The sequence below is a fragment of the Pelophylax lessonae genome (assembly GCF_965119305.1).
Source record: "Pelophylax lessonae genome assembly, chromosome: 3".
NCBI classification, from domain to species: Eukaryota; Metazoa; Chordata; class Amphibia; order Anura; family Ranidae; genus Pelophylax; species Pelophylax lessonae.
The window spans coordinates 624,883,420-624,899,993 of NC_138770.1; the positions used below are offsets into that span (position 1 = coordinate 624,883,420).

General features: G+C 41.5%; 1 protein-coding gene across 1 annotated transcript in view; it reads left to right on the top strand.

The window, feature by feature from the left end:
- INTS7 (integrator complex subunit 7) overlaps positions 1–16,574 on the top strand; it is a 159,126-nt gene that overhangs the window by 5,831 nt on the left and 136,721 nt on the right. The window contains exons 2-7 of the mRNA XM_082249275.1: positions 1,903–2,032; positions 2,773–2,919; positions 6,691–6,828; positions 10,594–10,640; positions 11,532–11,731; positions 12,786–12,908. Of these exons, the coding sequence (XP_082105401.1) occupies positions 1,903–2,032; positions 2,773–2,919; positions 6,691–6,828; positions 10,594–10,640; positions 11,532–11,731; positions 12,786–12,908 (785 nt within the window). The remainder of the gene's footprint in view (positions 1–1,902; positions 2,033–2,772; positions 2,920–6,690; positions 6,829–10,593; positions 10,641–11,531; positions 11,732–12,785; positions 12,909–16,574) is intronic.

A 16,574-nucleotide genomic window follows, 5' to 3' on the forward strand; every position in this document is an offset into this window, starting at 1 on the left:
TCTTTCTTGGAGGCTTGGGTCTTGACCTTCCTTCAACAGGGGTTAAGCAGAAACTGGCTTTGAGTACCATTAAGGGCCAGGTGTCGGCCCTGTCGGTCTTCTTTCAACATCCTTTGGCCACACACTCCCTAGTATGTACCTTTGTTCCGGGGGTTCAAAACTTGGCTCCTCCAGTGCAGTCTCCGTTACCACCTTGGGATCTCAACTTGGTGCTCTTAGTTCCCCAGAAGCCTCCCTTTGAGAATCTTCGGTAGATTCCCCTGCTTACGCTGTCCCAGAGGGTGGACTTTTTGGTGGTGATCACTTCTGCGTGCAGGGTGTCGGAATTGGCAGTGTTATCTGGTCGTTCACCTTACTTGGTGGTCCACAGACATGAGGTAGTTCTTCGCCCCTGTCCATTGTTCTTCCAACGGTTGTTTCTGATTTCCATTTGAATGAAGACATTGTGTTGCCTTCCCTGTGTCCCAGGCCAAAACATCCTAAGCTAATTGCTTTGCATGCCCTGGATGTGGTTTGGGTTATTTGGGTGTTCCTGGCAGCTATGGAGTCTTTTAGGAAGTCAGACTTCCTATTTGTGCTCAGGGATGGGCCTTGGAAAGGACTGTCCGCTTCCTCTGCGACCATTTCCAGATTGATCAGACAGACTGTGACTCAGGCCTATTCAGTCAAGGGTCAGGTTCCTTCTTTCCCTGTGAAGGCAGACTCTACTTGGACGCTCAGTGCCTCCTGGGCCTTCCGTCATCCGGTGTCAGTGACGCAGGCTGCTGTTTAGAGGACCTGGTCCTCTTTGAGGGTGTAATGTTTTTCAGGTGGGCTTCAGTTGTTTTTGGTTGAGCTCCGGTTACCTGGTTGGCTATGGTTTAGCCTTGGGAATTTTTTGCTGTTCCCATCCCTCATGTTTGACACTGCTTTGGGACGTCCCAATGGTTAGGAAGATCAGGAGCTGTGTCATCTAAGAACGAAAGAGAAAATGGGATTTTTGACTTACAGTAAAACCATTTCTCTGATGTTCATTGACTGAAACAGCACCCACCCCTCTATGGAGTTGTTATTCTTCTGACACTGCTTGTAAGAAAACTGAGTGCCTATAGTCACTCCTGTGACTGCCCATAGGCATAGTCAGTCTTTTTTTGCCTAGTGTCCTACTCCTGTAGGGGGCAGTATAACGCAATGGTTAAGAAGATCAGGAGCTGTGTCCGTCAATGAACATCAGAGAAATTATTTTTATGATAAGTCAAAAATCCCAATTTTTTTCTTCGTTTTCCAAAAAATTGTGACAAAAAAATTGCAACTTTTTAAAAAAAATGCAATGCCTCTTACTAAAAACTTCAGACTGTCTATTTTTCAAAAATATCATTTTGGAGGTATTTGAACTGTCCTGGTGTTTTCGGGTCTAAAGAAAGAGTGTCAGTGCCGTCAGTACATCAGGCTTGATCAATTTTTAGATTAATTTGCCATAGTTTGTGGACTTTCTAACTTTCCTACAGACTAAATATTATACACTGATTTGGGTCATTTTTAATAAAGAAATGTGGTAGAATACATTTAGGCCTAAATTTATGAAGAAAAATTTTTGCTAAATTATATAAAAAATAAAGAAAAACAGGTTTGTATTATTTCAGAATTTTTTATTTAGCAAAAAAAACCCCAGTGGTGATTAAATATCAGCAAAGAAAAGCTGTATTTGTGTGGGGAAAAAAATAACCGTTTCATTTGGGTACAGTGTTACATGACCACACAATTGTCATTCAAAGTGAGACAGCGCTGAAAGCTGAGAATTGGCCTGGGCAGGAAGGGGGTAAAGGTGCCCGGTATTGAAGTGGTTAAACAAACCTAAGTATGTGAAGGTGGTATGCTTTCTTTTGCTCTTTATCAGCGTGTTATGTGTGTTCTGTTTTTTAGGGTTGCGATCTGGGAAGCTCGGGGAGCAGTGTGAAGCCGTCGTCCGTTTTCCAAGACTGTTTCAAAAATATCCGTTCCCCATCCTCATCAACTCTGCTTTTCTCAAGCTGGCTGATGTGTTCAGAGTTGGGTAGGTGGCTTCTGAGCATCTGTAAAATGAGCTGCACCTGTCCAATGGCCAAAAAAAGGCCCCTTTCACACATACAGTCCGTTCAGTTCATCAGTTCAGTCACGTCAAATGTATCAGTTTTTCATCCGTTTTTCATCAGTTTTTCATCCGTTTTTCATCAGTTTTTCATCCATTTTTCGTCCGTTGTCATCAGTTTTTCATCCATTTTTCGTCAGTTGTCATCAGTTTTTCATCCGTTTTTCGTCAGTTGTTATCCGTTTTTCATCAGTTGTTATCCGTTTTTCATCTGTTGTCATCAGTTGACATCAGTTTTTCATCCGTTGTCATCAGTTGACATCCGTTTTTCATCCGTTGTCATCCGTTTTTCGTCCGATCCGTTTTTTTGACGGATGAAAAATAGGGCATTCATCCGTTCAAAAAAACGGACATTGACGAAGTGGATGAAAAAGGATGTTAACTGATGATCATCAGTTGTCATCCGTTTTTACATAGAGATGCATTGATGTCCGTTTTTCATCCGTCAACGGATGGATGAAAAACGGACAAACGGACAGCATGTGTGAAAGGGGCCTTAAAGTTCAAAACTTTGAAAAAATAAATTTTGATGATTAATGGCAATGGGACGAGTAACGGTGCCTTATTTACATATAGCAATAAAATCTTTTTTAAAAAACAAAATTGTCCATGCTGATTGAGAAAGTAAAGTTCTGTTTGAATGAACCAAATGCCTCTTTTTGCAGGAATAATTTTCTCCGACTGTGTGTGCTGAAAGTGACACAGCAGAGTGAGAAGCACCTGGAGAAGATCCTCAATGTGGATGAATTTGTCAAGAGAATCTTCTCTGTTATACATAGCAATGACCCTGTGGCTCGTGCTATTACATTGCGGTAAGTTTGAATGACTTGTGTTTCTGTTCATACATGTTCATAACCCGTGCTACATATATCCAAGGAAGACTACTTTACTACTTTTTTTTTTTAAATGCAAACAGATGTGTGGGTCTGCTAAATAAAGCTACTAAACTGGCTTCAGTGTCATCAGTTCTGGGACAAAATCCTTTAGTATTCATGGTGAAAAGGCCCCCCACATGTTAATAACTAATTCAGCCACTTAGATTGCTGATCCTGCCGTTTTTGTGCCCCCCTTTGCTGAAGTGCCAAGGCAACCAACTCCTGTCTACCCCCTCGACCCAGTCCTGAGTATCGGAACACATGCATCTCCCAGATGCTTGCAAACACTTTGTTCATGTGCACGTCATTCTGCAGAAAGCCAATTTGTTTTGTTACACAAGCAGGCACCAGACATCTCAAGATTGTGCTGTCGCCTGCTCCCCTTAATTCCCCGCAAAATGTGATGGGTCGTCTGAATAGCCAATAGAAAGTTAAAGGCATCAGGAAGAGGTGACTGCAACATGACTAAGAGCTCTAGCACTGTTTGCACGATAGAAAGTTGCAGCTTTTTCGGGTGCTAGGACCCTGAGTAAGTGAACTAAGTGTGAGTGTGATCACCGGAACATGCCCACATTATAATCCTGTAAAATTGGTTTCTCAAGCCCACAGGTACAATGGAAAACAATTTGAGGATGTCATGTAGTATGCAGCGACTCTCAGTAGTTGGGATTTTGCCGCATTTATAGTGAAGGCATTGCAAGCTTACAAACTTACAAACTGTATACTTAAATAGTGCTGCGCAATTAATTAAATAATTAATAAACTGCCAGACAATAAAAAAAATCAATGTAAAAAATATAGAGCATATATAAAGTGAAGACATGCAAAATCTCATATAAATACAAAAGTGCAAATTTGTGAAGTGCCAGATGCTGAAAAAGTTCCAATAATAATATATATATATATATATATATATATATATATATATGTGTGCAAAATGGTAATATGTGCAAGAATGCAAAGAAAGTCCAGTGATAAATAGTTCCCTTGAATAATAGTGTAGAGATGACAATCCTATGACAGTGAACCGGCCAACCAAAAGTGGCTAGTGCTTTCCAAAGGTTAGTGATCAGAGTGTCACAGTAAACCGACAACCGTGCACCCCCTTGTGAATGGGTGCTCACCTTAGAATATATATACGACAGAGTGTATATACAGGAGAATTTAATATGTATCCATCCGGATCCCTATTACCCCTCTCATCCGAGACCACTTGGGCTGGTAAAACGTGTCCCTCAATGCAGCGTCATATATAAATAGAAAGCTCACAATAGTGCATGAAATCCTTAAAAAACTTTTTATTAGATAAAAAGATAAACAATCAAACTCACATGTATAGGTGCATACATGCACCTTCAAAAGGCCATATCAGTAAACAATCCAATCGGGAAAAAGATGAAAATGTGGTGGTATAGTGAGAGACGCTGTTCACGTTTACTTGCTAGTATGTAACGGCAGCCGACAGTCTCACCAGATACTAGCGAAGCGCTCCGTCCGTCCTTGCCCCTCCTACGCGTGACAACACAAGGGACCACGTGTCTTCCTCAGGGGGATATGATCAGATAAGAATCCTAGAATCAGCCAACACTGGGCTAAAGTCTGCCTTCGGCTGACGTCCTATGGCTGCTCCAATCTCTGGATGTATCCGGGCAATAATATCAGCTCAGCGTGACGCTGAGAGCCAGAGCCTGAGCCAGCCGCTCCCGCCCCCTCCACTGCCTGGCACGCCAGTGAGCGCTGGAGGGGCAGAGCAGAGAGCGGTGACTAACAGTCCCCACTCTGTCAGAAAGGTGTATAATGAGAAACGGAGGAAGCTCATATACACTAGCAGCGCTAATTATATTATCTTATGTAAATAATACCTCAAAACACAGGTTATAAAATTCAACATCAAAACAATAATTCTCTGTATAAGATGTCCATGCAAAGTGAGTATTGTCCGTAAATGTTAGGTGATACAGTTCATATACTGAGTGGGTTCCTGGAGTGCAAGCCCATGAACACCCAATGGTGCTTCCTGTTAAGGTGGACCACCGTCACCACACCTCAAAGTAAGTGCCCCCCTAGGTAGTAAAAACTCACCACAGGATGGCAAAAGGGACGCCTTATAAGGGATGTATTCCACAATGTGGTAAACGAATTCCAGGTAATACCTCTCCGGATTAGCCAAAATCTGATATATAATCGGGACTTCCGTTCAGCATAGACTGCACCAGACACCACAGGATGGCATAGGGGGCGCCTTATATGGGATGTATTCCACAATGTGGTAAACGAATTCCCGGTAATACCTCTCCGGATTAACCAAAATCTGATGTATAATCAGGACTTCCGTTCAGCATAGACTGCACCAGACATCTCAGATCTTCTGCTCTCCTAGACAAACGTTGTCTAAATTCCCAGGCTGAGAGGCTCTCTCAGCCTGGGAATTTAGACAACGTTTGTCTAGGAGAGCAGAAGATCTGAGATGTCTGGTGCAGTCTATGCTGAACGGAAGTCCTGATTATACATCAGATTTTGGTTAATCCGGAGAGGTATTACCGGGAATTCGTTTACCACATTGTGGAATACATCCCATATAAGGCGCCCCCTATGCCATCCTGTGGTGTCTGGTGCAGTCTATGCTGAACGGAAGTCCCGATTATATATCAGATTTTGGCTAATCCGGAGAGGTATTACCTGGAATTCGTTTACCACATTGTGGAATACATCCCTTATAAGGCGTCCCTTTTGCCATCCTGTGGTGAGTTTTTACTACCTAGGGGGGCACTTACTTTGAGGTGTGGTGACGGTGGTCCACCTTAACAGGAAGCACCATTGGGTGTTCATGGGCTTGCACTCCAGGAACCCACTCAGTATATGAACTGTATCACCTAACATTTACGGACAATACTCACTTTGCATGGACATCTTATACAGAGAATTATTGTTTTGATGTTGAATTTTATAACCTGTGTTTTGAGGTATTATTTACATAAGATAATATAATTAGCGCTGCTAGTGTATATGAGCTTCCTCCGTTTCTCATTATACACCTTTCTGACATTATTTGATTTTTATAGCGGCTGCTTTGTTTTTAGAGTTTCTATTGTATTAGCGCTGGGTTGAGTGGGTTTTTATATTCTTACTCCTATTATTTACAGTCCCCACTCTGTGCTCAGGGTGGACCTGAGACCTGAGTGAACAGCTGTCACATAATCGCTCAGTTCTCAGCCTTAGGCCCCATACACATGGGCTGAATGTCGAGAGACATCGACCAGTTAAAAAAAACAGCCGACATTCAGCCCCTGTGTATGTCAGCTGGTCCAACAGAAGCTGCCTGGCTTCTGTCAGACGAGCATGCTGGAAAACCATCAGCAAACCTGCTCCTTATCTGCTTTGGCTGAGAGCGCTGACCAGAGTGTTCTGCTGGGGGGGTGGTGTCCCCCTGTCAGAACACAACAGCTCAGTGGGGGAGATTGCTGTGCTAACGTTGGATTGTTACTACAGTGACTCCGACCAGAGTTGACAGTTTTTGTTCTTTCAACCCAGCAAAAAAAACTATTCGTGTGTACCAGGCTTTAGAGCTGGTGTGGGACAGCTGCAGCATCGGACTGATGCTGCAGCCATATAGAGGAGTACGATTTATTTTTCTTTACTTCCTGCACTTCTTTAAAATAAATGTATAAATTATACATGTTCTCTTCTTTCTTTCTATCTATCTATCAGGATGCTAGGTAGTCTGGCTTCCATAATTCCCGATCGAAAGAACGCTCATCACAGTATACGTCAGAGTTTGGATTCACACGATAATGTGGAGGTGGAGGCTGCAATATTTGCTGCTGCCAATTTTTCTGCACAGTCAAAGTAAGTGTTCATTTGTTGTTCTGTATTAAAGAAGACTTGTACACCAATCTCAACGTTTGTCTATACTAAAAGATTATTTTGCTTAAAGTGATATTAAAGCTGTAACGGAAACGACCCACACTGTGCATGAGTGCTTCCGTCAGTATACTGCTTCCTCCAGTCTTTAACATAGATATCAAATATTATAGCCGCATAACATACAAGTCTAGCCAACAACTTAGCTTGTATGAGATCTGGAACACTTTATTGAAGAAACTCACAGAATATATACCCCATCAGGTCAGGTGCCTGATTACATTATCGTATGCAGATTAAATTGTATACAGAAATATAAATAATATAACTAAGGAACAACCAACACAAACAGTATACTACATTCCCTCTAGGAACTAATAGCTGACAGTGATTTATTTAACTTGAGCTAACTAGTCACTTAAACCAGCCTAGGTGGAGTGCACACAATACTAGCAGACAAACAATAAGTGACACATTTAACCATGGAATCCACATCTAAGCAATGCTTAGATTATTCAGGAGTCACAGACTATATGGCAATGGTCTACAACAGGCTATACGTCTCGCAGTGTAAAGTGGCAATAAATCTTCATCTATTTTTTGAGGGATATTGTTAATATTACTTTCTCATTTGAAGTAATCCAAACCATATTCTCCGTGTCCATCATTTTCTCAGTCACCCTGTGCCCCTAATAAACACAGGGTGACTTACACATAAGAGGGACCTGGGGAGCTAAGACAGGGGTTTCCCAACCTCTCCAAGGTAAGCTAGGCTCCATTATAGTGTATACAAATGTGTCTCATGTCATATTGAAATTAAATAGTATTTAAAATGACCTTTCCTTTTCAATTTGCAGCCGCTGTAGTTTTCTGAAAATGCAATGCAATATGGCTACCTGGAGGTGTTCTGTACACAGAATGTATACTGACCACACCCCAGAAACATAATTTCCTGCTTGTGTGATTGGCTCACCAATTTTCCCAGAAGTCTTCCTAAGATACAAGTTAGATTTCAGGTATCCCCTGCAACAAAAATGTCATTTTTAGTGAGATACTCCCAATAGGAACACGTCTAAAGCGATGCAGACCCAGCAGACTTCCTCATTAGTGCTCTGCAGGTGCAGCAGCTGGTTGATAATTATGAACCCACTCAGCACAGAGGAACAAACAATCATTTCTTTAGAATAACAAAAGGTAGGAATCTGCAACAAAGGTTGATATAATCCTTGCAATGTACAGAGATCACCCAGAGGGGAATGTTTTTTTTTTTTTCTCAACAAAAGTGGAGTTACGCTTTAAACATAGGTTCACGTAAAATTTAGAGCGGAACTCCATTTGAAAACGTTTTTACTACTGTTGAAGAGGGTGGGAAAGAGTTAGAACATCTTCCAGGTATTTATTGGTGTTGGTGTCCATTTTTGGGGAGTTTCTCTCTTACTTCCTGTACATGAAGTGAAAGGAAATGGTGTTTCTAGAACAGGTGAAACCTTTGGAATATTTGGTAGGGCTTTTTTTTTGTTTTTAATAGTTTCTTTATTGTGATTTTCACAGTTCACAATACAAACAGTCCATATTCTTTTAACTTACAAGTTCCGTAAATCATGGTATACCGTAATTCATGGTATTTACCCTCAAGGCATACCGCTATGAAAAGTAACTTAGACTAAAGCTTAGTTTCCACTAGTGTGACTTGTCATGCAACTTTGGACACACAATGTCGCCTGACAATTCACAGCTCATTGATTTCAATGGCACCTGTTCCCATCTATGTTACTTTGAAAAGGTACCTGTGACAAACTCATTCGGGACAGGGGCTTTTGGAGGGAACTGCAGGCTAGTATCTTGCCTACTGACTATGGGCCATGGCTTGTAAGGGGACACTTCTCTTTGTGGGGTGTTTGCTGGGGGGACCCTTGGAGTAATGTTACTTTCGATTCAGGTCCACATCTCTCTAAGACACAGACTCTGGGACTCTAGGCCTAGGATCCATGTTAAAAGCCTAGCTGCCTATTGCCAATAGGGGACTGCTCTGCACAGTCAGACTCATGGCAGATGCTAAAATCATCAGCTCAACGCCGTCTTCCACACATTGTTGATTGTTGTGATTAACTCACCTATTCTCTACTGTGGGGATGTGTTTACACTTATAATAATGTTTATTGTACTTCATGAGCTCGATGACGAAGTCTGCTAATTAATTAAATCACTGTCATCTATTATTTGCTAGTGGGAAAGTAGAATACGGTTTGTGTTGGTTGTTCCTAAGATATGTTCTATTTCTGTACACAAATTCATCTGCATATGATAATTTAATCAGGCACCTGACCTGGTTGGGTATGTATTCGGTGTGAATTTGTTTAATAATAGTTCCAAACTTGTCATGTGACTTTGTGTGTCCAATCTCTCTCTGTCTCTGTCTCTGTCTCTCTCTCTCTCTCAAAGCATTATTAAGACTAAACCAAAAATGTAACCCATTGCAGCTTACCAATCCTTTGATGTGGTGAATGCATTGGTTTTCTTTGTTTAGACTTTTTTCCTCTGCTTTCACCTGATGATCTGGCACGTAAAAAACTTCTCCTGTATTAGGAGTGCCTCAAATCTGGATGATTGAGCACAGGGGCAACTTTAGACAGGAGCATTGTTATTCTGGGGGGAGGGGAGTGTTAGATGGACTAGCAGATTTAGATACACAAATTAAAGCCAAATTGCAACTCATACTGCAGTTACAGTAACAGTTTGCTTCTATATTTTGAGATAAAGGTTTTACATGAATAAAAAAAAGCCAATCATTGTAAGCACCCCAGTCAGTGGTAAATCGTTTGTTTCAGCACTCTAAAGTTAAACATTTGGTTTTTTTTTTATTTTTAAAACAAATACAACAGACTTTTTGGCTGGATCACCAGGTGAAAATAAAAGAAAGTCTTAAAAAAAAAAAACGAATACAGCCATCAATATAATGGCTAATGCAGATATCAATAAATCAGCTCCAATGTGATAAATGTTTGCTTTTGGTTTTAATACCACTTTAAATTGTCACCTATGAATGTTTTTTTATGATGTTATCTTATATTTGTTTTTGTTTTTTAGGAAAGGGAGGATGGGTATTTTTGAAGTTAACTATTGGGTTTTACCAGTGGTCATAACTATACATGTGATATGACAGCTCATGCAGTTTAGTGGTTTCTTAACAAGTCTGCATTAAAGTGATACTAAAGTGATACAACTGCTGGAGGCTACTAATAGAGCAATTTTCTTTTCATTTGCCTAAATAAAAAAGAGGGTATACTTTGCAACGGTATGGCACGGAGCAGTCTCCTACCTCCTGGTTGGCAGTCCCTTGCTGCCTTTATCCACTCCGTCTTCCTCTACTTGCCCCCATAGAACGCCGTGTGCTATGGGGGCACCTGTGTGTGTGCTTCCGATCCAGGCTGTGTGCGTCCATATACACACATAGTATCAGTAAGCCACACCACTGCTCCCTCCTCAAAAGAGTTTGAGTGCCAGCACCAGGAGCCTATGGCTCCCACTGCGCTCAATGTCTCCTGTGAGACCAGGGAATGAGAGGATTGGTGCTGCAGCCAGAACAGTATTGGATTGGAGACAGTAAGTGTATAGGAAGGGGGTGCAGGGGCTAGAACAGGTGGTGTTTTAAGTCAGCACAGGGAAGCCAGCATGTCATGTACAAATGGTATAACTCACTACTGCATATGCTGCTGTTTAGTAATCAATGTTGTTACCTTCTCCTTGTAGAGATTTTGCTGCTGGAATCTGCAACAAAATTGGTGAAATGATTCAAGGTTTGTTCATGTTTTTATTTCTCTTTTCTCTTCTCTGTCTCTAACTGGTTTTAGCTTGCTGATTTTTTTTCTATTTGAAAAATAATAAATTATCACCATAAACATATACTCAAGGTGAAATAAAAGCTTGTATTTCTTTGTAATCATGTTTGCTATTAACATTCATATGGCACGCAGCACAGCCCTTTTTAGCAGAGCAGGCTTACAGGTCTCGTCCCTTCCCCAGCTTGTGACTGGACAGTAAAAGAAGAAGCAGCAAACCGGTGAGCTCATCTGTCACTCTGCTCTTTTCTCCTTTTAGCATGTCCCTTGCTACCACATGAGCACTGGCTGACTCCCTGTAATGTTGCTTCCTTTTTCAGTCTAAGCGGGGCTGTACAGCAACTGCTGCAGGCTGCTAACAGAGCAATTTTCTTATACTGCTTGCAGTGAAAAAGCAATCTTTAAAAAAAAATAGCAAATCAGAGAAAAGGGTAAAAAAGCTCCTTGTTAATGATCTAATCTTCCTCCTGACTGGAGTTCGACTTTAAGATATATACGCATCTGTGAGCAAGCAATTTTGAACACAAAAAGTTCTTAGTATTGTTCATTTAGGGCGTGGTTAAGTCCAACCATGACCCAAATCTACCCCTGCCATTTCACAAGAGCCCCTTCCCTACCACACAGTGTGTTGGCAGGCTCTTAGCGAATGCAGCAGCATTGTTTTTCTGAGAAACAAATTAATCTTCGCAGGGATAATAAAAAAAAATGGGAAAATATGCATGTATTAAAGTGATCAACTGGATGTTTTTTTTTTTTTTTTTGCTCAGACATACACTTTAAGGAAAGTCTGTTAAGCTGTAAATATCCTTTAATCTCACATGTTGTCATGTCTGTCTGTACTCCTTGCAGGTTTGGCTACCCCGGTGGACTTGAAACTTAAACTCATCCCAATACTCCAGCACATGCACCATGATGCCATTTTGGCCTCCAACAGCCGTCAGCTTCTACAGCAGTTGGTGACGTCATATCCATCTACAAAGATGGTGATTGTCACTCTGCACACCTTTACGCTGTTGGCTGCTTCTTCACTAGTTGACATTCCAAAACAGGTATATTGATTTACATGCATTTCTTTTTTTATTCGTTTTACTGATATTTTAAAGCTGATCTCCAGGTTTCCTGGGACTTTAAAAAGTCCAAGCCAGTGCAAACAAACTATTTCATTCATTAAGTACTGCACTTGCTCCAAGATGTGTGAACTGTAACTTCAGCTACATACAGTACACAATGTTGGGTTCCAGCTGTAAGACAGAGACTTCCCGTCTCACACCCAGAACAAAACTGGGTCTGGCTGAGCGGTGCTCAGCCACTCATAGGCAGTTGAGTATTCTGTGAATGAATACAAAACTTCTCTGACTGGATGAGGCGGGCTGATGGCGTCACATTCTCCGACTCAGCCAATAGGACAAAGCTTTGTATTTGTTCACAGAATACAAAGCTACCTATGAATGGCTGAGCGCTGCTCAGACCATCTCTGTTTTTGTTCCAGGTGTAACTAGTTTTTAAAGCGTACGGTTAGACCGGCTAATTCAGTTGGTCACAGGCTGGTCAGTAGGTTGAGCTTGGAAATTCTTTAGTTTTGTTTGACATGCGTTGCCCTTCCAGTTCTCCTTACTGCAAAGGCCAGTTATGGGTGGGGGCAGTGACCATTTTTTGTATAGAAAGAAACAGCAAGTCTCCTGTTTTAAAGGAAGCCAGTGCTGAGAAAATGCCAAGACAAGCCACTGCTAATATTTCCTTTAGAAAATTCTGTCACCCTGATTTTCTTACATCAGTACTTTGCTTCACTTGCTTTTAGCGACCCCCTCTGTGTGCTTGTTACAGGTATGGAATTCAAAATATTAATGTTGGAGGATCAGCATTAAAGCTAACATTTTACAAAAGAAATGACGGCCTAAATATATTTCTCTTAGCACAATTTAAAGTAAAGGGATGTTTTGCATATCTTGTTCCTATGCATGTTTTTGCTGTGCCTTTTTTGATGCATAAGCATCTTTATTTAGATGTGTATCAACATTGAGCTGGATTAGACATTTGCCAATGCTTGCGTTTCCCCCACATTTTCCCTCCCCACTACAGCCTAACTGTGCTTTATTTATACAGATTCAGCTTTTGCTGCAATACCTGAAAAATGATCCCAGAAAAGCTGTGAAGAGACTTGCTATTCAAGACCTGAAATTCCTTGCCAACAAAACCCCTCATACCTGGAGCAGAGACAATGTTCAGGTGTGTAATCCTGTTTTTTTTATCATTTATTGATGAATTAGGAAACGGTCCCAATGAAACCTGTCTGTCACTTCCTATGTTTTATCTCTTTATTGATATTTTCAGGTACAAACTTGAATAATATTTGCAGCACCCAGTGACAATGTACTTATGCAGCTTATCAGGGCATTACAATAGTAATTTAGATATTGAAGAACTTGTAGTCATCCCTAAATCATAAAAAAAGAAAACCACCATGTGCAACAGACATGAGACATGTGAAAGAGTTTAGCTACAGAATATTCTCACTAACCACTGTTCTTTACAACAAAATAATCTGTCACAGAAATAATAAACCTAAAGATATGACAAAAAGGAGGAAAAATAGAAAATGAAAAGTAAAAAGAGGAAAAGCAAAAGAAAAAACTGCTTAAAGGACAGGAAAGCCTCACTCGACATGACCAGACCTCAAATAAAGACTGAAACTTCACATATTGGGCCCAGGGATCCCAGACCACCTTAAACAGCTTCTTGGTGTCATTCACAATATTCGTGATGTGTTCATGTATCAAAGACCATGAAAGTTTTGCTTAGCATGCAAAGAGACACTGTGGACTTCTTCCATGATCTGGCATTAGTGACTTTGGCTGCCAAAAGCATAAAAAAACTCGAAATGTTACGGATTATGACTCTGAGAAACAGTTGCAATAGGATTACCAAGTAAAGCGATTTGTAGAGATTATTGCACAGAAGCCCCAGTGACCCTTCGTATCAAGGGCACTCCCACAAAATGGTATTACCATAATGATCGCGTCACCTAAATTTACCATCTTGTTAAACATTGAGATGAGCCTCGATTAATATTACACTAAGTCTGCCCACAAAGGAGGTATGATGAAGTTTACACCTTTGCTCTACATGGGTATCATCTGAGAGGTCCTTGTCTCTTTCCACCCTTTACAAAAGCTTAATGGGTGTACCGAGTAGTAGCCCTTAAATTATAGCGATACCTCCTATCTGACTGTGATCCTGAGAACACCATTTCTCAAAGGGAGTGAGGCTTAGGGTTTCATAGTTGCGGGGGGGGGGGGGGGGGGGATTTTTTTTCTTTGCCGCCAGACATTGGAAGTCACATGTTCCATAACTAGTTGAATAGGCAACCTCATAAATAAATAAAGAAAGGATAATTTCCTTGCTGCATGCATGCTGCATTTTTCCGCTCTGCAATGCACCACATATCACACCAGTTTTGTGCTATGAACAGAAAAATGCAGCATGCATGCATCATGGAAATTACCCTTTTATTTATTTATGAGGTCTGCCTATTCAACTAGTTATGAAACATGTGAACATCTGTTTTCTATGTGCCCTAGCAGTGACCTGCATTTTACCAGTACAGAAAAAAAAAAAAAAAAACACAGTTCTCCGAGCACATTGTGAACAAGCCCTTATTAAAAATATTACTTATTTCATTTTTTGAGCTTGTAAAGCTCCATGTAACTTGACCAGTATGAAGATATGGATTTTCCTGAAAATCAGCAGCTCTCTGCTCGGGGTGCTGTTCTCAGTGCAGAGGCGCCAGTAGACAGATGCAGCATCGTACCAGTGCTGCATCCACCTAGGGAAGTATAAATGGGGGAAAAAAGGAAACCCCATACTACAATCATTGCCTCTGCATTTGATTATTACTGGTTTTAGTAATAACTTAAGTTGAAAAAGGCAGGTGCAGACCAGCACTGAGCCCACTTACACTCCTGTAGCAGATGCTGCAAGTCTGAAAACAGTCGCACACTGCTTATATTATCCACTTTATTGGAGACTGCTCGGTGGTTTGTCTGAGCAGTCTCCAATAAAGTTTCTTGGATGATACTAGCAGTGTGTGACTCTCCTTTTAAACTGGCATAGTATTTGCCTATTCTTATAATAATTATAAGCAGTTGTTTAGAGCACCTCCCCCTTACATCAGTTGTCAAGTGCCACCCACCCTCAGAAGTCAAGAATCTCTCATCCTCCCTTGCATCAAAGTGCACTCCCCTTGTTCTGCTGCCAGAAAAGAAGCATGGGCGTAGCTGGGAAGCAGAAAGTGCAGGGTCTGGAGGAGGATCAGAGGCGTGCTCGAGTTAGCTGTCGGAGTCTGATGAGTACTGAGACCATGGGAACTGGAGAAGAGGGGTGCTGCGGCTGCAAAAAGAGGTGCTGAATCTGTAGAAGGAGTTCTGTCTTCCCCTATGCTGCTGACTGCTGAGACACGGCGGGAGCAGAGACTAGCCACTCTGCAGCTGTATGGAAAAGAGCTGGATCTGGTGGAGGAATTCTGTCCTCTCTGCAGCTGATTGCTGAGACAAGGTGGGGGTGGAGACGAGGGGGGTGCCGCAGCTGCTGGAGAGATGCGAGGGCCACATGAAATAGTCTGAGGGGCCGGATTTGGCCCATGGACCTTGTATTTGAAACACGATTTAAATAATGGAAACCAGTCTAAGAAATATTTTTTCTTAACTAGCTTTTGTAAATACCAAAACACGGAATACTCTCTGCAGGATCCCCGTGGACAGCATAAGCACCAAGGCGCCCCAAGTGATGAGTTATAGAGTTAGCTGTGATTTGTGGGGATGCTCTCATGGTGAATTATAATGTGTCGGACTGCACTGATGTGCTCTGTTGCATTGCATGACTAAGCTGCACAAGTTAAAATTGAGACCCCAGTCTAAAACTGCAATATCAGTTAAGGAAATAAATGTAAAAAAAAACGGGATTTTTCTGGAAGAAATTTTGGCATGGCTAACTGCCATAAATCAAATTAATTCTGGCATCTCCTGCCACTTGTAGACCTGCTGCTTAGCCGCATGTTATAATGAAGATCATTTTACATGTGTGTATTGATATTGTGTGACATATGGCCACAAGATGGTGCACTTCCCTCCTTGTTTATTTATGTGGCCACTGGTATGGAAAATATCAGTTTGTAGCCAGAACATTTTAGAAAGAAAGTGATATTATACAGGAGCAGTAACAAGTCCCATTTACAGTGAATTCTGATTGGCTGATTTTTAACTAGTTACAATGCATCGGCTGCTGTGCTGTGCAGTCCGGAGGGGTTGTCACGGTGCCGAGTTGTGCACAGTTTCACTTTTTAAATGAACTTTAATGATAAGTCACCAAGACAAATTTCATTAAGTTAAAATACCGGTCGTGCACTGCAAGGCAGTTGAATACCTTGCACTGTGCAGGAAAAACATACTGCATGCAGTCTTTTTTTTTTTTTTGCGCACACCGCCCGCATCCCTCCACAGCGCAATGATTTGAATTGCACACACAGGAGACAGGGCTTCTTGCCTTGTCATGCGATGAGACTGCACTGGAATTGCTTCCTAGTGCAGTCCCGCCGCGTGTGATGTGAATGGACCTTTAATCTGTCTGACGTATCTCTTGATGACCACGTAGGCGTTAGATTGCAGCCTAGCCCCACCTGCTGCATGGCACTGATACTTGTTCTTGGCAGAGGTCAATGCCATTGAGGAACCAACCCAGACTACTACTGCTGCTGGTCATGTTATATGTGATATTGGCATCCCCTTTATTCCCAATCATGGGGTTTAAATGCCATGTATAGAGACTGCAGGGTGAAGGAAATCAGTAGTGTTATTACTCCTGGTCTGATATTTCAGCCTCCAAATATATTGTTTCCCA